General features: G+C 44.3%; 1 protein-coding gene across 1 annotated transcript; it reads left to right on the top strand.

Moving 5' to 3' along the window:
- Positions 1-1323: 1323 nt before the first annotated feature.
- Positions 1324-9406, top strand: Tmem202 (transmembrane protein 202). The gene is given in 8 exon segments (XM_021638822.1): positions 1324-1461; positions 1670-1753; positions 1755-1917; positions 4074-4099; positions 8121-8247; positions 8578-8661; positions 8664-8708; positions 9291-9406. Coding segments are annotated over 8 exon segments (783 nt in total).
- Positions 9407-21295: the final 11889 nt, after the last annotated feature.

The following is a 21295-nucleotide window of genomic DNA, read 5'->3' as shown; positions in this document are numbered from 1 at the left end:
TTTAATGCCAGTAGTGAAGGGATCCCAGGGGTAACGTAGTTTTCCCACCAACACTACTCTTCTCTTCATGTAAGGACGCTCTACTGCTGATACACTGCTGACGGGACCCACTATAATGTCAGCAGCTCTGGTCTCGGACACTAAAATCTGATGTGCTAAAAATGATAACACTTCAAGATGCTGAGGCCGTACCAGACTCTACATGAAAGTGAACACGTCCTGGCCCACAGCTGCCCAGCTGATGTCCTGGCAACACTAGTCTCCTTAAACAACTGTCTGCCTCTGATCCTAGCCCATCACCTCCTAAGAACTTAAAATCAAAGATGCAGCACAGATGATATTCTGTTCCTCAGACTGAGCATTAATTCAGATCAACACTCAGCCACATCGCCAGCTCTTGCTTTGCACAAGTACAAACGCTGGTTCCTAAATCCAATCTGAATCCACATGCCTGACCCTTAAATTCTTCTAGCATACCTTCTTCCCAGCTCCCATGACCTGTGTGTCAGCAGTAGAGTGTCCTTACATGAAGAGAAGATATCAAAAAGAGAAATGAGAAGACAGAGATGGCTCAGAAGGTAAAGGTACTTCATACAAGCCTGGTGACCCAAGTTGGATTCCAGAACATATGTAAAAGTAGAAGGAAAAGCTGGACCTTCTTCTGACCTTGACATGCCCCAAACACCCATCACTTACACACACTTTTTAAAATTAATTAAAAAAAGAGGGAACCTGAGCAAGAAATGGAGAAAAAGAATGCTGAATAAAAAGCCATGACTAACAGGTTCATAATTGTACTGAGAGTCTTTTACAGTTCTGACAAGAGCATGAACTGTAGGCTACTGGCTATGGATACACTTATAGTCTTGAATTACAACCACAGACAATTGAAATCTGAGTTATATTTTTAAAAGTTATTCTGATTGCCCACGTGGCACGCTGGGGTTGGCTACCCAGAGGCTATTTAAGCTGTGGGCTGGCTTTCCCCAGGGTCAGATGATTGTTCAAGGTTCCTAAATAAACTGCATTGAAAAAAAAAAAAGTTATTCTGAGAACGGTGTCTTCATATTTCAGTGGATTACATGAAGCTTGACACACACTTCTGAGAATATGTGTGTAAATTTGATTAATAAAGTTGGAAAGTAGGAAACCTCTCTGTTTCTGTCTCTGTCTCTGTATCTCTCTCCCTCTCTCTCTCTCTCTCTCACACACACACACACACACACACACTGTATAATTTCATCTTGGTGTTCTAAGACTGAAAAAAAAAAAAAAAAAAAAAAAAAAAAGAGAAACAGGATCCGTACCCAGGATTTTTCTGGCATGTGTGAGGAGGCGTTGAGACAAATTCCGTGGCAGCTAGAGAGTGAACTGGCTGCCAGGACAGAGAGGAAGGAACAAACCATGACCTTCTACAGCCCTGAGGTCTCCAAAATAAAAGGGGACTGGAGATACCAAAGGGTGAGGAGACAGTGTAGGTCAGAGAAGAGGAAGAGGGCTTGACTTGAGGACAGAGCTAGACAGAAAAGACCACCTAAGAAATTCTGCCTTTTAAAAAGAGGTAAGGGAAGAAGGATCCAAATCAAACCCATGAGTGGAGATTGAAGTAGAGAGATCTAGGAGACCTCAGGGATCCGGGGCTAGCTTCTCATCTCCCTCGTCCTTGTAGCCTACCCTTCCTACCAACAAACACTAGATGTCACCTCAGAAGTGACAGCAGTCTTCGGGTCAGACTCACACCCGCACCTGGATGGATGTTACCTGGCAGCCTCTCTGGGTTCGCCTCCTGCTGCTGATCTCACTCTCCACCAAGCTGGGTGCAGTTCCTGGTGACCAGCAGTAGCCCTGAGCTCTACGCAGGACTCTGGACTTTACGCAACCATGAGCTGTGCTGGAGCCACACACCCAAGCCACCCTGTGCGTGCCATGAAAGTCCGTGTCAAGGCCCCACAACTCCAGAGCTTTCTGCCACACTGTGCTTTCACCTTTCTTCCTTCAAGATCTTTGGATCTGAGACAAGTTGTGAATATGACTGTCCACTCTATTGATATTTTGAATGTGTCCTCTTTCCTATCCTGGGTTGATTTCTGCCCCAAATGATTAAAAGCTGATAGTATTCTTTGGGTAAAATCTTTTGATATTTATAAGGTGCTACTAGGAACAGGTTTGGATACAGGTGATTCATATGACTGAATCTTGGGTATTTTGTTTTGTTTTTAAATCTGGAACATGGGCCAGGCTCAGTGGCGCACACCTGTAATCCCAGCACTCTAGAAGGCAGAAGCAGGTGGATCTCTGTGAGTTCAAGGACAGCCTGGTCTACAAAATGAGTCCAGGACAGCAAAGGCTACACAGAGAAATCCTGTCTTGATAAACAAAAACAAAACTACGAAATAAATCTGGAACACTCCTCTTTCTAGATTAAGGTCTTTTTGTTGTTGTTTGTGTTGTTTGGTGTTTTTTTTTTGTTGTTGTTGTTGTTTTTGGTTTGGTTTTAAGACAGGGTTTTTTCTGTGTAGCCTTGGCTGTCCTGGACTTGCTTTGTAGACCAGGCTGGTCTTGAACTCACAGTGATCCGCCTGCCTCTGCCTCCCTGACGGCTGGGATTACAGGCATGTGCCACTATGCTGGGCTTAGAGTGAAGCTTCTTATTGACATGTACAGGTGGGCCCTTTTTGGACTGGAGGTCCTAACAGTATTGAAATTTTAACAACTAAGCTTGCTGCCCTTCTGAAGTCGAAGTTAGAGTTGGGGATGCAGCTCAAGAGTAAACCATTCACTTGCCATACACAAGGCCCTGGATCTGTCCTCAGCACCACACAAAAGTCTTGCTTTAAATTTTTGAATTAAGAGTGGGCTGTAGTGGCACAGGCCTTAAGCCTAGCACCAAGGAGATAGATGCAGGAGGAACTCTGTGAGTTTCAGACCAGCCTGGTCTACAATGGGAGAGCTCTACAATGAGAGAGCTATCTAGTGAGACCCTGTCTCGGTGGAATTTTTTTTTAATTATGTTGGGATGTGGTAGCACATGCCTTTAGTCCTAGTACTGGTCTACTCACTAAGCTCTAGTCCAGTCAGGACAACCTAGTGAGATGCTGTCTCAAAATCGGGGAAGTGGAGCTATGGCTGTGTGGCTAAGAGCTCTTGTGTATTCTTTCCGGAGGGCCGGGTTTGGATTCTAGCACCTATGTCAGATGGCTCACAGCTGCCAGTTACTCTGACACCCTCTTCTCGTCAGCATCATCCCTCAACATGTGGACACACACACTTACACAAATAAATAATCAAGGTAAAACTCCTTGAAAAGTAGAAACCATTGTGGTTCCATAGGAAGTGAAGGTTTGAGCTCATGGTTAGGACCTTTGGTTTTGGTTTATCTTTTTGTTGTTGTTGTTAGATAGATTTTTTTTAAAAAAAGCAATGAAATTAACCAAATACCGATGTTTTAGGCTCTGAAGGCAAGTGTTTAATGAGCTGTGTAATTTGTGGCATAAGGTTCTCTCGAGTGGAAGTGGTTCCTCTGAGAAGGTTAGACTCTACTGTGAGCTCAGGCTTTGCTTGCTCCCATGAAGCTTCAGTGATGAAGCTGGGGAAGACTGTGAGATAAATGTGAACAGCAGCAGGAAGACATCAGCAGGTCCCCAGTTCTGCAAAGAGAAAAAGAAAAATGGAGGATGCTGTGTACAGTAATGTATACTTTTAATCCTAGCACTTGGGAGGTAGAGACAGGAGGGTCTCCAGGCCAGACTGGGCTACATAGTGAGTTCTAGGACAGCCTGAGCTACACAAAGAAACCCTGTCTCAACCCTTCCCCACCTCCACAAAAAATTCGGAGCACTGGGGTTTGGTTAAGTGGGCAGTGTGCTTGCCTACCATGCACCAGATTTATGCAAAGCATAAGCCAGGCGTGGAGGCACCTGGCTAGAATCCTAGCACTCAGAAGGCAGAGACTGGAGCATCAGAAGTCAGTGTCATATATGTTAAACATGGTAGCACATGCCTGTAATCTTCTCGCTTGGAAGGCTGAGGGAGGAAGATTGTAAGTTCAAAACCAGCCTGGGTTAGATAGCCAGACTGGTTTCAACACCAATCTCAGTGTGTATGTGTGTGTGTGTGTGTGTGTGTGTGTGTGTGTGTGTGTATCTTTATGTACATGAGCATATGAATGTATGCTAACATCCGTGTGTTAAGCATTTGCTTGTTTGTTTGTGTGTGTGTGCATGTATGGGTATCTTCATGTACATGAGCGTATGAATGCATGCTAACATCCGTGTGTTAAGCATGTGTGTGCATGTATGGGTGTGCATATGCCACAGCACACTTGTGGAAGTCAGAGCACAACCTTCAGATTTGGTTTTTTCCTTCTACCCTGTGAGACCCAGGGATCCAACCCAGGTTGTTCGGCTTGGCATCGAGTGCCTTTGCTCACTGAGCCATTTTCCTGCCCCGCCTACACACACACACACACACACACACACACACACACACACACACACACACCAGAATCATGTGAACCCAGTGTAAGCTTAAAGGTGAACTTTTTAAAAGATAAGAGAGAATGTCGTAAACTGCCAAGAGCAGGAAGTGCAGAGGGTGTGACAGGACTCAAGACTGGGCTCTCAGACAAAGACAACCACCCTATCCAGTCGCGCTGGCTCTCTAATGTCCAGTTGACACTCATCATTGTTTATGTTTTGTTTTATCTCCACAGCCCAGGTTTTCCTGTTTATTAGTGTGGTGCTATCCTGGCTTAGTCTTGAAGCTCATTAGTTCACACAAGTGAAAGAGGAAGTTAACGTTTCCAAGTGTAATAATCAAATAGATCCAGTTTGGGCCAGCTTCCCTTTCTTGGTCCCCTTAGCTGTAGTCAGGCAGCTGCAGGCAAGGACTGAAAGGGTGCTTGGGGTGTCAAGAGCTAAATACTGCAAAAGATGCTAGTTCCCAGGGCTTGCTCGGCTCATTGGCGCTGCTGGTTGCTCGGATGCTCCTTCTCAGTCCTTAGAAAACAAGCTGCTTTTAAGTGATTTTCTTTGTAATGTGACTCACCTATTGGGGGCTTCAAAGCCATTCACCTCCATGGTCAGGCCTTTGATTTCTACCAAGGGAAATGATTTTTTTTTTTTAACTCAGAAGGAGCAGGCTGTAGAGAATAAGAGGAAATTTATGAGGCAGATTTATTTAAAATATCTTAAGTTTTTGATTACGTATGTTTGGGTATGCAGAGGCACAGATGCATGGAGCCCAGCAGAGTCCAGGAGAGGATGCTGATCCCATGGAACTGTGCTCCACATGGCTATGAGCTGTGTGTGGGTGCTGGCACCAAACGCTGGGCTCTCCTGGAGCAGTGCATGCTCTGAACTGCTCAGCCGTGTCTGCAGCCCCACAAGGCAGAGCTCAGATAGATTTTTTTTTTTTAAAGATAGAGTCTCAAGTAGCCTTCTCTTGCCTTCAGCTGACTATGTAGTTAAGGACAGCCTGGGACATCTGTCCCTCCTGCCTCTGTATCCTGAGTGTTGGGATTAGCTGTGTGTACCACCTCACCTGGACAAACGGAAATCATGTTTGTTTGTTTGTTTGTTTGTGTTGAAGCAGGGTCTCACCATAGAGCTCCAGCTTCCCGTAACTCTCAGTGCAGACAAGGCTGTCCGTGATGTCACAGAGATCTGCCTGCCTCTGCCTTTCAAGGACTGGGATTAAAGGCATGTACCAACATTTCTGAGAAGTTAAAATAATCTTAATACACAACCTTTTTCTAGGTTGCTTGGAAACTGGACTTGGCTTTCTAAGATTGTGTGCTAAGAGAGGCAAGCTATGATAGCCTGCTCCCGTGGTCCAGCACCTGGCAGGAACCCACAGGATCATCTTCAGTCCAAGGCTGGCCTAAGAGGGCCTACTGAATCTCACTTGTGAAAAGCAGGGCAGTGTGGGTCTGGAGAGCTGGTTCAGGGGGTGAGGTCACCTGTTGCTCTTCCAGATGACCTGGTTTAGATTCCTAGCCCTCACATGGTGCCTCACCACCAGGTCCAGGGGGATTTGGCACCTTCTTCTGGCCTCCATGGATGCTAGACACAGCTGTGGGGGCAGGCGTACATGTAGAGAGAACACTCATACCCATAAAATAATAAAAACAAAATTAAAACAGGGTGTCTTGAGGAGATGGCAAGGTGTTTGGCTAATGTGAACAGGAGCCTGGGTTCCACTCCGAGCACCGATAAAATGAAATAAAGCCAGGCACAGTGGTGCACACCTGCAATCCCAGCACTCAGGGAGGCAGAAGCAGGCGGACCTCTGTGAGTTCGAGGACATCCTGGTCTCCAGGACAGCCAAGGCTACACAGAGAAAACCTGTCTTGAAAAGAAATACACACACACACACACACACACACACACACACACACACACATCATTTAGAAAAAAACCAAACAAAACAAAAAAACCTAGAGAAAGAGGCTCCAAGTCCAGCAGCAGATAATTCACTGGACACAGTAGTGACTGTGAGATGCTATTTTATAGCCACTGAAAATTACGTTTATGGATATAGGGAGATGGCTCAGTCAGCACAGTGCTTGGAGTACAAGCATGAAGATCTGAGTCTGGATCCCCAACACCTAGGTAGGAAAACAAAATAAAACAAAAGAACAGGTGCAGAGGCAGTGCCTATAGCCCCTGCACTGGGGAGACATACATACACACATACATACACACACACACACATACATACATACATACATACATACATACCTATCCCTGGAGCTCACTGGCCAGCCATCCCAACTGAATCAATGAGTCAGGTTCAGTGAGATAACCATGTCTCAAAAAAATAAGATAATGAGTAGTTAAGGAAGACGCCCAACATTGACTTCTGGCCTCTTCATATACTGCATACATGCATACACTCATGCACACATGAACAAACACATGGACACAACATACATACCCCTCACTCACAAATGATGTTTACAAAACATGCCTGAGAATAATTCTTATTGTTATGTGTTCAGGAAAACAACTCACATCATATCTGGTATCATACCCACTCTATACAAAGAGTAGCAAAATAATACAAAGAAATAAATCGAGTCGGGTGGTGCCCACCATGTCAATCCCAGCCCTGGGGAGGCTAACCTCCCTTACTCTGTTGTCTAAGCTGGGTCCAAACTCCGTAGATACTGAGTTAGAGTAAGAGTCTCTCTCAAAAAAGAAAAAGCAAAAAGAAAGGAAGGAAGGAAGGAAGGAAGGAAGGAAGGAAGGAAGGAAGGAAGGAAGGAGGAAAACCAGGTGATGCACACTTAGGAAGTGGAGGCGAAAGGATCAAGAGTTAAAAGTCCTCAGTTCCATAGCGAGTTTGAGGCTAGCCTGGGTCTCAAACAACAACAAAATAGGGTAAAACGATGAAATAAAATGCCAATGATGGATACTTCTAACCAGTGAGAATATGACTGATTCTCTTCTTCTTTCATTATACTTAGTGCTCATTGCAGTATTTAGATTGAACATATATTGCATGTAGAACTAGAAATCAAAGCAAAAATGTCTTAAGCTGGTTTGTGATGGCTATCACTCCTTTTATAAGCTAATTAACATGACAGATATTTATGTATCATCCTTAATTTACCAACAAAAGCTTTGTCTTCACAATAAAGAAAATCTGTATAGTCAGGTTTTGTAGTGAACCTGTAATTCCAGCAGAGACATAGGAGGATCAGGAATTCAAGGCCAGCCTTGTCTGCTTAGTGAAACCCTGTCCCAGAAGGGGTGAGGAACTTATTTTAATTGACAATGAGAACTTAGCAAAGAGGATCTTATTAGTGTCCATGGCACTACATGACAAACTCCATTTCATCTTCTTTTGTCCTATTTCCTTCATATAAGTCTTTATCTAGCTTTATTTACACATTTGTTTGTTTGTGACAGGGTCTCAAATAGCCCAGGCTAGCCTGGACCTCACTGTGTAGTCTAGGCTGGTCTGGAACTCCCTAGTTCTCCTGTTGCCATCTCCCAGATGCTGGGATGACAGGGGTGTGCCACTATGCCTGGCTCTCCTGTTTTCCTCAAGGACATCTGTTACTGGATGGACCAGGCCTTTCCTCTTCCCCTTGCAAGTAATCTCCAACATTCCAGGGCCTCATCATCTCTGCCCTCTGCATGCCTGCCAGCTTTGGCTTGCTCCTTAGATCTTGCTGCCCTCCAGGAAGAATCATGTCCTCTGATCTGGATCTGAAGGTGTCCATGCTCAGCTTCTGCCCAGGCAGAGATTGGAAAGGTAATTCACCAAGAGAAAATAGCCAAGGGAACTGAGTGTCTCTGGGGGCTCTCATGGTCTTTCCTATCCTTTCTTTCTCTTCAACTTCACACCAGTGGCCAGCTCCTTGCCCTATCTCATTGCACAGAACATGCCTCAACTGTCTTATTTAGGCTGAAGACCTCTTCTTTCTCATATCTTGGCTAATCCCCAGATTTTAAATCCTTTGATCTTTGCCATGAATACAATCCCTGCAAATGAAATAGGAGCTGGGGGTAGCAGCCAAGGTGGATGGAAGACATGGATAGACTGTGACATCTTTTCTTCTGATCTCAGCTGTCTGCCTGCTCCTCTTCCTCAGCCTGTTTGTGGCCCAGGTTGAATGGCACACAAAGAGTGCCATGGAGTCAGAGTTCCTGTGGCCTATTATCTAAATTGGTGCAGGGACTTCTTATACTTCTGTGTCGGTGAGTCAGTCCCCTGCTCTGCGCTTAGAAGGAGGAAACAGGAAATCATTTATGTAACAGGAGGTAGAATGGAGAAGAACTAAGACACATGGCAGGTTTTCATGTGGAGAGGCAGTGTGGCATGGTGGGCATAGATCTGACAACAAACAGCTCAGAATCAGTATCTTGTTCTCTCACAAAATGAGGTGAGGCTGCTTACGGGTCCCCCGAAACCCATAGCACCATTATCGAAATCTAGGAGATTCAAGCTTTATTGTAACAAGACTAGCATAGTCTAATGCAGCACAGACACTGAAGAGTAAAATGACTGGGGGTGGTGGTGCTGGGAAGACTGTGCTGAAAAGAGGTCCTTTAAGACTGAGTGTAAAAGGATGAACAAGGCTTTCAAAAGATGACCATCTGTCATCTGGGCGAGGTGGTACACGCCGTTAGTCCCCGCACTCAAGGAGGGAGAAGCTGGTGGATCTCTGTGAGTTTGAGGCCAGTCTGGCCCTACAAAGTAAGTCCAGAACAGCCAAGAAACCCCATCTTAAAAAAAAAAAAAGTTTGTATACCACATCTCTGGTTTTTTTCCTCCTCTAGGGATCATGTCTTTTCTCAACTACCTAAGATTCCAATATCATTTTACTGATCTGTGTGTCAGTGAGATTCCACAGCAGAAGTCCAGTGCCTGCCACAGCCAAAAAATCATGTCCTGAGATGCAGCTCCTCAGTGGGAGAGGGAAAACAAGCATGTGTGAGAGAGGAAAATCATCAAGTACGAGACTGGGATGGGAATAGGAAAGGCCAAATCTTGCTGTGGTAAAAACAGAGAGGGTGAGTTAAGTGAGAAATGATTGTGCAGATTCAATGAAAACTTCTGATATCATGTCCACAGTAGCATTAAAGCTAATGAAATGTCTTTTGTGTGTATTGTACCCAAAACATATAAGACAATTTTAGAGAAAGTAATGAAGGGCTGAAGAAATGGCTCAGCAGTTAACAGAGCTAACAGCACAGTCATAGGATTCAGAATTTGAATCTCAGCACCCCCATAACAAGCCTCCTTAAAGAATAGGTGAAGGTGAGGAGATGGAGGGCATCCAGTATCCTCCTCTGGTACTTACACACACACACACACACACACACACACACACACAAATTAGTCTTGAAAATAAAAGATAAGGTAATAAAAATTCACTTAGAAAATACATTTTATTTTTTTGTAAAAGTTTTGTTTTGATAGTCACTTATGTGTATGTGTCTCTTTGTGTGCCACTTGTGTGTGAGTGTCAACAGAGATTGGAAGAGAGCACAGGATTGCCTGAAACTTGAGTTGTAGGCAGTTGTGAGCTGTCTGACTTGAGTCCTGAGAGCTAAACTCAGGTCCTCTAGAAAAGGAGCAAGTACTTTCTAATTACCAGAGTCCTCACTGAGATATTTTTAAAGATAATAATAATAATAATAATAATAATAATAATAATAATAGAATTTGGGGCCATAAATGAAAAAAAGCTAGCATTAAATACACTATATGGAACAGGGGGCGTTTCAGGCACTGGGAGATCTCGTGAACTCAAGTGGTCCTTGCTGTAGAAGGTTAACTGAATTATTTTTACTGTCTACGGCTTTGGGCATTCTCAGAATGAAGACGGTTGGGCAATCATTGGTGGATATGGATTGGAAATCACCACAGTAGTAAATACCCAGTGCCCTAAAAGCTGAGGGTACTGGGTAGATTCTGGGGAACCCATGGAGGTTCCAGCTTTCATGAGAATTGATACTTAAACTGCTATTTCCTGGCCAGGCAGCGGTCATTCAAGCCTTTAATCACAGCACTCAGAAAGGCAAAGGCAGGCTGATCTCTGCGAGTTCGAGGCCAGCCTGGTCTACAAAGAAAGTTCCAGGACAGCCAGGGCTGTTAAACAGAGAAACCCTGTCTCAAAACAAACAAACAAACAAACAAACAAACAAACAAAACTGCCATTGTGCATCCTGGTCTACAGAGTGAATTCCCAGATAGTCAGGGCTACACAGAGAAACCCTGTCTCAAAACAAACAAACAAACAAACAAAACTGCCATTGTGCATCCTGGTCTATAGAGTGAATTCCAGGATAGTCGGGGCTACACAGAGAAACCCTGTCTCGCATAGGGTGGTGGTGGTGATGGACTGCAACTTTAAAGTCAATTATGTAAAAAAAAAAAATTCTTTTTTTCCATTAATTAATTAATTTATTCATTCTACAGCCGTTAGCAGCTCCCTCCTTCTCCTCACAGTCCAACCCTCACATCCCTCTTCCCCCATTCCCCTTTCCCTTCTCAGAAGGGGAGGCCTGCCAGGAGTGCCAACTCACCTTAACACATCAAGCCTCAGAGGACTAAGTGCATCCTTCCCCACTGAGGCCAGACAAGGCAGCCCACGTGGGGGAAAGGGACCCAAAGGCAGGCAGCAGAGTCAGAGATAGTTCCTGCTCCAATTGTCAGGGGACCTACATGATGACCAAGCTACACATCTGCTACATATGTGCAAGGGATCTGGGTCCAGCCCACGCGTGCTCGTGGCTGGTGCTTCAGTCTCTGTGAGCTCCCATGGGCCCAGGTGAGTTTACTCTGTAGGTCTTCTTGTGCTATCCTTGACCCCTCTGGTTCCCTTAATCCTTCCTCCCACTCTTCCACAAGACTCTGAGCTCTGCCTCTCGTTTGACTGTCAGTCTCTGCATCTGTTTCCATCAGCTGCTGGATGAAGCCTCTTAGAAGACAGCTATGCCGGGCTCCTGTCTGCAAGCATAGAGAGTATCATTAATAGTGTCGGGTTGGCTCTCTCACATGGGGTGGGTCTAAAACATGGTCCATCTTCAAGCAGACATTCATTCCTTGAATCTCAGGACCAATTTTGGATGGAAGGTTTTGTGGGTGGGTTGGTGTCCCCCTCCCTCCACTGGAAATCTGGCCTGTCTGTGGGAGGTGGCAACTTCAGGCTTCATATACCCCGCTCCTAGGAGTCTCAGCAAGGGTCACCCCATAGGCTCCCAGGAGCCTTCCCTGTCACAGGAATGACCCCCCATTTCCATTCCTTCCTCCAGCCTCCTCCTCCCTTCCCCCCCACAATCCTTACTCCAGTTCTCCTCTCCACGCCTCTCCCACCCAGTTTCCTCACTCCATCTACTTCAGATGTCCATTTCTTCTTCTGAGTGAGATTCAGGCATCCTCTCTTGGGCCCTCCTTGTTACTTAGCTTCTTTGGGTCTGTAGACTGCAGCATAGTTATCCTGTACTATATGGCTAATGACCACTTATAAGTGGGTCTGGGTTGCCTCATTCAGAATGATATTTTCTAGTCCCGCCCATTTGCCTGCAAATTTCATGATGTCCTTGTTTTTAATAACTGAGTGGAATTCCATCATGTAAATGTGCCACAGTTTCTGTATTCGTTCTTTGGCTGAGGGACATCTGGGCTGTTTCCAGTCTCTGGTTATTATGAATAGAGCTGCTGTGAGCATAGTTGAGCGAGTGCCCTGTGGTAGGTGGAGCATCTTTTGAAGGGACGCCTAGGAGTGGTGTAGCTGGGTCTTGAGATAGAAAAACTGATTCTTAGCTCCAGGCAAGGAGAAAATTTTAACCAGGCCTTCACAAACTCACTGAAATTCTCTAGGACATGTGTCTATGTGTTTTTCTGCGGAGAGGATCATGGACTCTGCGGTGGTTTGTGTGAGAAATGTCTCCCATAGTCTCGGGCACTCGAAAATTTGGTACCCAGGTGGTGGCACTGTTTGGGGCATTTTAAGATGTGTGGCCTTATTGGAGGAAATATACGCCTGGGCGTGGGCTGTGAGAGTAAAACAGCCTCTGCCCCTTCCAGTTTCCTCCCTCTGCTTCATGCTGGTGGTTCCAGATATGAGCTCTCAGATTGCTGTTTCAGCCACCATGCTTTCTGCCCTAGCATCATGGATTGTAGCCCTTGTAGGACCATAAGCCCAAATAAACGCTTTCTTTCATAAGTTGTCTTGGTCATGATGTTTTATCACAAGAGAAAATCAACTAGTAGATTCCATCAGATTCTTGACAGGCCTGTGACCTCTTTCATTCCTTATACGTCAATTTTGTTTTACTGAGCAAGATGGATAAAAGCTCTTCTTCAGCATGAGTCCATATGTTTCTTTAGGACCAAGTTGAAAAATTTCCATATCTTGTATGTTCTAGAAGATGCCAGTATTTTCAGGCAATCATAGACCTCTATTTTTCAAGATTTATTTTTATTAGTGTGTGTATCTGTCCTGAGTGCAGGTTCCCCCAGTGGCCAGGAGCATCAGCTCCTCCTGGCGTCACAGGTAGTTGTCAATTATCTGACATGGTTGCTGAGAACTGAACTCAGGTCTTCTGCAAGAGCAATTATTTTGGTGTGTGTGTGTGGGGGTGTTTGTTTTGTTTTTTTGAGACAGGGTTTCTCTGTGTAGCCCTGGCTGTCCTGAACTCACTTTGTAGACCAGGCTGGCTCTGACCTCACAGCAATCCGCCTACCTCCGCCTTCCGGAGTGCTGGGATTATAGGTGTGTACCACCACACCCAGCTAAATATTTTTTTAATTGCAGGTATATAGGAATTCCAAGCAAATGTTTACAAAAACCTAATAGTCAACAATAGACTATTAATTCATTCTACTGAATTAATTTGGGGGGTACACATGACAAAAACTTTAGACTAAAAATGAGAACAAAAAAGAGCAAGCCTATGAAAGAGAAAGAGAAACAAAATAAAAATAATGAAGTTATTTATGTTTAATCTTCATGAAAAAGAACTAGTTGAAATCATAGACATTTAAAAAGTAGGCATTGGAAAAAAAAAACAAAAAAAAACAAAAAACAAAAAAAAATAGGCACTGGAAATTCTAGGCATGGTGGCTCACGTCTGTAATCTCAGCATTCAGGAAGCTAACGCAGTAAGATGAAGAATTTAAGATTATCTTCTATTACATAGCAAGTTGGAGGGTACTGGACTACGTAGGACTATGTTTCAGACTTAAAAAAATCAGGCCTTGTGTGATGGCTCAGATGGTAAAACGGTTTCCATGCGAAGAAGATCTGAGCGAGCACCTACATAAAAATCTGTGCAGGCGTGGCGAGGCTGGGCACACCTGTGTCCCACAATTGACTGCTAGCTTTACTTGTCAACTTGATACTATCTAGAATCACCTGACAAGAGAGTTTCGAGGAGGAATTTTATACAATGGTTTATGGGCGTATCCTTAGGGGACTGTCCTAAGTTAAGGGATGTGGGAAGACCAAGTCTGCTGGTGGTGCCGCCCTTCCCTGAGCAATCAAGAGTGGAGAAAATGAGCTGAGCAAGGTCAAGCAGGCATGTGAAGGTGTACGCACTCACTGCTTCCCTCTCCTGCTAATTTCCAACGTGATAGGACCAGCTGTTTTAAGGTTCAGCTGTTTTAAGGTTCCGCCATGTTGTTTTTTGTGCTCTGATAGACAGTTATATGGAATAAAGCTAAAATAAGCCCTCTCTCTCTTAAGGTGCTTTTTGCCAGGTTATTTTATCATTGCAACACAAATGAAATGAGAACATAGAAACTAACTAGAAAACACACTAATTAGAACAGAAAATAGGCAGGCTTAGTGCTCCGTACTTTACAATCCCAGGACTCAGGAGACTGAGGTGGGGGGAGGTAGAAAGAGAGAGAGACAGAGAGGAAGATTTTATTTTCAAATATCTAGAACATTTACAAAACTATTATAGTTTCAAGAAATCCTAACCACCGTCTTGTAAAATGCAAGTTTTTCCCCATGCCTGCCCTAGCTTTCAAATAATGACATGAAGATTTATTTATTATTAGCTTAGAGCACTAAGCTGGGCAGAGTCTGATCTGTTCTAACCAAATAACGGCCTGGCCTACTTCGAAGCCATGTGGCCCTTTAACCTGGCGGCTCAGTCTTGCCCTGGCTGCTTCTTCTTACTGCATGTCCTCCCCCTCTCTCTCTCTCTCTCTCTCATCCCCAGCTGGGACACCTACCCACCCACCCAAAAGTCCCACTTCATAATCTTGCCCAGGTTATTAGCCACCATCTTTTCATTAAAACCAACCGGAAGATGATGGACAACAGTGTTTACAAAACGTTGAGACAGGATATGCTTCATAAAAATGACAACGCCAAAGTCTAGCCTGAATCAGATCTGCACCTGCACAGAAATCAGCATTTGAATAATACAGAGACAATCAGTGTAAAAAGACATTACCCCACACTGTCACTTTATCCTAATTACAACAAAATTAAACTTAAATTCAGTTAACAGGATGATTTTTAGGAACCTCTTCATTTTAAGAACTTTTAAAAATAGATAAAAGATGGCACAATGGGAATGATAAACTATTTGGAATTAATCAAGAATGAAATAATTCAGAAAATCAACCCCCCAAGGTTATAGCTCAGTGTTGTCTGCTGTGATAGAGGTCTGTGTTGGGGCTCCAACACCACACAAAAATTAAATGAAACCCTAAAAATATTTATCAGAAAAGATATTGATTAAAATAAATGAGTGATGCATTCAGTTTTTCAAGCCTGCAAAATAATTATCTCATTTTCTTTAAATATGAAAAAAATATGTTCAAATATCATCTTTTGAATTAGTTACTTTTTCTGTTGCCATGTTAAAAGTAGCCTGACAAAGGCAATTTAAGGCAGGATTTATTTTGGCTTATAGTCTGTGGGTGAGGCCTGTCCTGGTGGAGAAGTCAAGACAGGAGTTAGAAGCAGCTGGCATCGCATTGTATCCACAGCCAGGAGAAAGGGAACAGTGGCTCCCATTCAGCTTCCTTTCTCATTTTTTAAAATGCAGTCCAGGACCTAAGCCCAGGAAATGGTGCATCCGTACCTAGGGAGGATCTTCCCAGTAAATTAACCTAATCTAGATAATTCCTTGCTGGCATGCTAGCGGCTTTCTCCTAGGTGACAAATGGTCCTGCCAAATTCATGATTACTTTCACAACCAGAATCTAATTCTTTAGATGAAAATGAAATAAAATCAAACTAGAGCACCTGGACAGACTGTCGGTGGTGAAGAGCTTTGACTGCTCTTTGAGAAGACCCAGGTTTGGTTTGTAGCATCCACATGGAGATGCGTAACTGTCTGAACTCCAGTTCTAGGGACTCCGATCTTGTCTTCTGGCCTCTTCTAGTGCCAGGCACACACATGGTAGATAGACATAGAAGCAGACAAAGCATCTGTACACATAAAATTGATTAATCAATGTTAACGAAGACAAGTCACAAACAAGTATAACTGAAGGCAAAAGAGAAGAAAGCTTAAATAAACAGCAAGATCAAAAAGGAAAACGTGGCACACTCCTTTAATCCCGGCACTGGGAAGGCAGAAACAGGCAGACCTCAGAGTTTGAGGTCAGCCTGGTCTACAGAGCGAGTTCCAGAACAGCTACACAGAGAAACCCTGTCTGGAAAGACACCTCCCCAGGAAGGAAGAAAGGAAGAAAGGAAGGAAGGAAGGAAGGAAGGAAGGAAGGAAGGAAGGAAGGAAAGAAAGAAAGAAAGAAAGAAAGAAAGAAAGAAAGAAAGAAAGAAAGAAAGAAAGAAAGAAAGAAAACTTTGGGGCTGGAGAGATGGCTCAGTGTTTTAAAGCACTGTTTGCTCTTCCAAAGGACCAGGGTTCAGTTCCCAGCACCTACATGGCAGCTCACAACTATCTGTAATGCTAATTCCAAGGAATCTGACACCTTCACACTAATGCAAAGAAAACAAAATTAAACAAATTATAGAAAGAAAGAACTTTAAGGACCTTCACAGGGTCATCTGGCTCAGCAGTAGACCTAGAACTCACTGGGCAGAAACTGGAGAATCACTTGAGTCCTGGAATTTGAGATAAGCCCAGACAGCACATTGAGGCTTGTTACTTTAAAAAGTCAGGTAGTGGGACTGAAGAGATGGAGGAGTTAAGAGCACTTACTGCTCTGCCAGAGGACCAGAGTTCAGATCCCAGAACGCACATCAGGTGGCTCACAAAGGCCCTAACGAATGCTCCTTTCTGGTGTGTGTGTGTCTGAAAAGAACATAAAAAGTCAGAGAAAAATTTCAAATCCTTATTTTATCACCAGTACAATTCAGGCCAGTGGCAAGTTCTTCAGAAACAGAATATCAGGTCAACACCCGCCCCTCCCAAATGTTTGTTGGCTGCAAGGGGGAAATGCACCTTTGCAATGGAAGTATCCGGCAAGCGTCACAGTACAGGGGTACGCGTCAGCACTGGGTTGTTGCACTTAGCCACGTCTGACCTGGCTCTCAAGAGAAAGAGTCACACAAACGCAGGGTGTGGGCATCCTCGAAGATAACTGGCCCAGAGTATTCAAGGGCATCGCACTGTGAAGAGCAGAGGGAGCCAAGAGAATGTTCCCACTGGAGGCTGGAAACACTTGCAGCAGGCAGAAGGAAGGAATCCTTTGGTCCTGAACTTCGCGGAGGTGTTTAAACATTCTTTTGACGAGTGAGAGTATGTTGGTAGTTGTATTAAGGTGGTGTTTCCCTCCAAATTAGCAACGATGTGGGTATGTAGGGGACTATCCATCCTTGCTGCTTAGGAGGCAGACGGAAAGGTCTGGAGGTGAACTGTCATGCTGTGTACTTTCTGATGGTCTGGCAAAAAGAAAAAGAAATATATATGTGGCGGCTCAGAAAGCAAATAGGCCAAGATGCTGATAGCTGAAAATACGCAGCCTAGAATAGCGCCTGTTCAGTTTTTCTCTGGGTTTGAAATGTTAAAAGATAAAGTGTATTTTTGAAAGAAAATTTTCTTTTTGGAGACAGGGTTTTTCTGTGTAGCCCTTGCTGTCCTGGGCTCACTTTGTAGACCAGGCTGGCCTTGAACTCACACCTGCCTCTGCCTCCTGGAGCGCTTCCATTACAGGTGTGTAGCACCATACCCGGCTTCCACCACCATTTTTGAGACAGGATTTTTCACTAAATCTGGAGTTTACGGACTTGGCAAGACTAGATGGCTAGAGCACTCCAGGAGTCCTCCTATGTCTGCCTCCCCAGTATGGGGGCCTGTTTTCTTCCACATACACTGATTCTTGCTCCCAACACCCTCCTTTCCTTATTGTGTTCAATCCTAGGATCTTGAGACAAAGAAGAAGAATATGAAATGGGAAAATACTGACATCATTTGGAGCGTTAGGTTCAGCAACTAAGAATAACATGTATTAATGAGCTTTGTGTTTGTACAATGGAACACCAGAGGGAGGATGACTGATAAAGAGAAAAGTTTTTATTTCTTTTTCAAGACAGGGTTTCTCTGTGCAGCCCTGGCTGTCCTGGAACTCACTCTGTAAACCAGGCTGGCCTTGAACTCGAAAATCTACCTGCCTCTGCCTCTAGAGTGTTGGAACTAAAGGCATGTCCCACCACTGCCCAGTGAGAAAAGTTTTATTAGATCCGTTATGAAGGTTCTCCATCTAGGATCAAGCAGAAGGGGCGCTCATTTGGCTTCTGGAGAAGGTGGCACTGGTGACATGCCATGTTGGGAGAACAAGTTTGCTCTTGGGTGCTGGCATTAAAGGCACTCACCACCACAATTTGCTCGATTTCTTTTTTTTAGGATTTGTTTGTTTTATGCTATGTATATAACTGCGTTGTGGTTAAGGGCAACACACATGTACAGACGTAATAGAGGCCAGAAGGAAGATAGAGGGCTCCCCTTGAAAGCAGCGTTTCAGACAGTTGCGAGTTTCCCCTCGTGTGCTGGGAACTGAACCAGGTCCTCACCAACAGCAGCCTCTCAACAGCTGAGCCATCTCCACAGCCCTGTGATTTATGTTGATGAGACCCTTCCGATAATCCTCCCACAAGTTACTTTTTCCAATATTGTTCCCTTGGGGACCAATCATTTGACCTACAGCCTTCGGGGAACATTCAACCTCCAAATCATACCATGATATAATGGAGGGGAAAAAAAGATGAACCAGAAAATGGGGTAAATTTCTTCTCCAGCAACCACTGAGAAAATTCTGCCAGCCAAAGTCAAGGAAGCCTGAGGAGGATGGACTACTTTGTCTTTGCACCATTGCAATAAATGTCTCCATTTATACATGTGTATTTATGTACATATATATACATGCACACAGTCAAACATAACATGCATGCATGCGCATACACACATGTATTCATATGTATAGATACACATTCATACATGCACAACTTTCTCACATAAATATATACAGCTACACATATTCATACATACACACAAATGTCAGGGTTACTACTCAGAAAGAGTCGTAACATTTGTAATTCCAACACTCAGAATGAACAAGAATGAGAGTTTGAAGCCATTCTAGATTACATGAAAGCTCCAGGCTAGCCTGAACTACACACACACACACACACACACACACGAGACAGACAGACACACAGACAGAGACAGAGACAGAGTCAGAGAATCAATTGCCCCAGACTTAACTTTTTGAACTTCTTCACTTTCTTTCATTTATTTTAACAAATACTGCTTGAGTATCTAAAAGGGATCTCAAATGAGATAGATTTATGCCCTGTTTTCTGGAGCTTATGACTTAGTAGCTGAGGCCAACTCTATCGCAGACAATTCATTACTTACCATTGTGCTAAATGATGGGAGGAAAGGCACGGAAAGCTGTGAGTGCGGGACAAGCTGAACCATAGTGCGAGGGAGGATTGCACAGAGGAGGTATTTAGTCTAAGGTTTGAAGAGTGGAATTTGGCCAGCAGGACAAAGAACAGAATTGACAAGGAAGAGCCTGGGCCATTCTCCAGCGCACAGACAAGAGTGTCCTAAGGCGGAACTGGCAAGATGGCAAGAGCTGGCTCCCACAGACAAGGACAAGAGGGTTTAGGGGGTGCTGAGGTGGTGAGAATGAACATCAGTTTTTGGTGTTTTAAATATTTACGTAGGTGGACTCATCAATACATAGAGAGCTGGGGTGTAAATCGGGTGGAGGAATGTTTGCCTAGCATGGCAGAGCCTAGCATTTGATCCCCTGCCCTGCATAACACCAGGGGCAGTAGAACCCACCTGCAGTCCTGGCACCAGGAGGGTGGAGGCAGGGGAATCAGAAGCTTAATCCTTAGGTTGTCCTTACATACATAGCAAGTTTGAGGTCAACCTGTGCTACACGAGACCCTGTTTCAGGATACACACATATACATGTATGTATGTAATACTCCTTTGTGTCTGGTTTTTGGCTAAATGTCCATGAGCCTCATGCATATTTCTGTGTGTGCAACACTTTATTCCCCCTTTTCTCTACTGATTAGTTATTCAGTTATACGAATACACAGACTCTTCATTGATCATTTAGATTGTTTTCACCTTCGGCCATTATGGATAAACTTGCTCTGAACATTCTTGTGAAACTCTTTTGTGGACATAAATGCTCAGTTCTCTTAGAGAAACATTTAAGAAACAAATCTCGGACTGGAGTTGGCTCAGTGGTTAAGAGCACTGGTTCTCTCAGAGGACCTGGGTTCAGGTCCCAGCACCTACACTGCAGTGTATAATCATCTTCAATTCCAAGTTCAGGAGATCCACCTCCCTCCTCTGATGTCCACGGGGACCACGCATGCAAATGGCACACATACACACATGCATGAGGCAAAACACTCATGCACATTAAATTAACATTTTTTGAAATCAATGCTCTCAGGACAGAAAGATACCTTGAAGTACCCCAAGCTTTTTTCTTTCATGCTCTCAGTAGGGATGTATGAGTTTCAGCTGCTCCACACCCTTGCAAATGCTGTGTCTATCAATTTGTTTGATATATGCATTTGCCTGCACATGTGTCTGTGCATCAAGTGTGTTCCTGGTGCCGGGTGATGCCCAAAGAAGGCATCTGACTCCCTGGAGCTGGTTAGAGATGCCTGTGAGCTGCCGCTGGGCTGCTGGGAGCTGAACCCGGGGCCTCTGCAAGAGCAGCCAGTGCTCAGCAGCCCTGTGCTTGTCCGTCTTTTTATTACTTTGTAGTGGAGATTGACTCTAGGGCCTTGCCCCTCGATAACCCCCTACCAACAAATGCCTCTCTTTCTTTTACAGTATATGCTACTGGGTTAGGTTTCTAAATTCAGCTTTTGTTTGTTAACGAGCAAAATTCTGATTCCATCAGTTCTAGGTGGGATCTGAGGCTCCGACTCTTGAGGGCCTTTCAGTAAAGCAGACCTCACTGCCCCACAGACTATGGTCCACGTGGGAAAGTGTTGGAATGGGTAGCCTTGACGCCACATGGCAATTACATGTAATGCTGCTTTGCCCTGATGGCCAGACCGCGTTTGGAATTCCTGTAGTTCTTCCAGCAGCTTTCCAAAGCCCGAGTTACATTTCCTTTCCAAAACTTTTTCCTCCTGCTTCCTTCTCATTTGTGTCTTAATGGCCTCCCCTTTCAGACTTTGTGTGTGTCTAGAGAACAAATTTTTCTTGGTGATCTGTTTACATATTGCTAGGCGTACGCTAGTGTAAACGCCACGCCTGGATCTCCGTGAGATGGAGACAGCAAACCTTCTACAGTGGCTTCTCTGTAGTGGGACTTGGCACAGGGACTGGGGCATGTGGCTCAGCAGGAGAATGCTTGTTTT

The sequence above is a fragment of the Meriones unguiculatus genome, chromosome 1, assembly GCF_030254825.1.
Source record: "Meriones unguiculatus strain TT.TT164.6M chromosome 1, Bangor_MerUng_6.1, whole genome shotgun sequence".
NCBI lineage: Eukaryota > Metazoa > Chordata > Mammalia > Rodentia > Muridae > Meriones > Meriones unguiculatus.
This window is presented reverse-complemented; position numbering and strand designations above follow the sequence as displayed.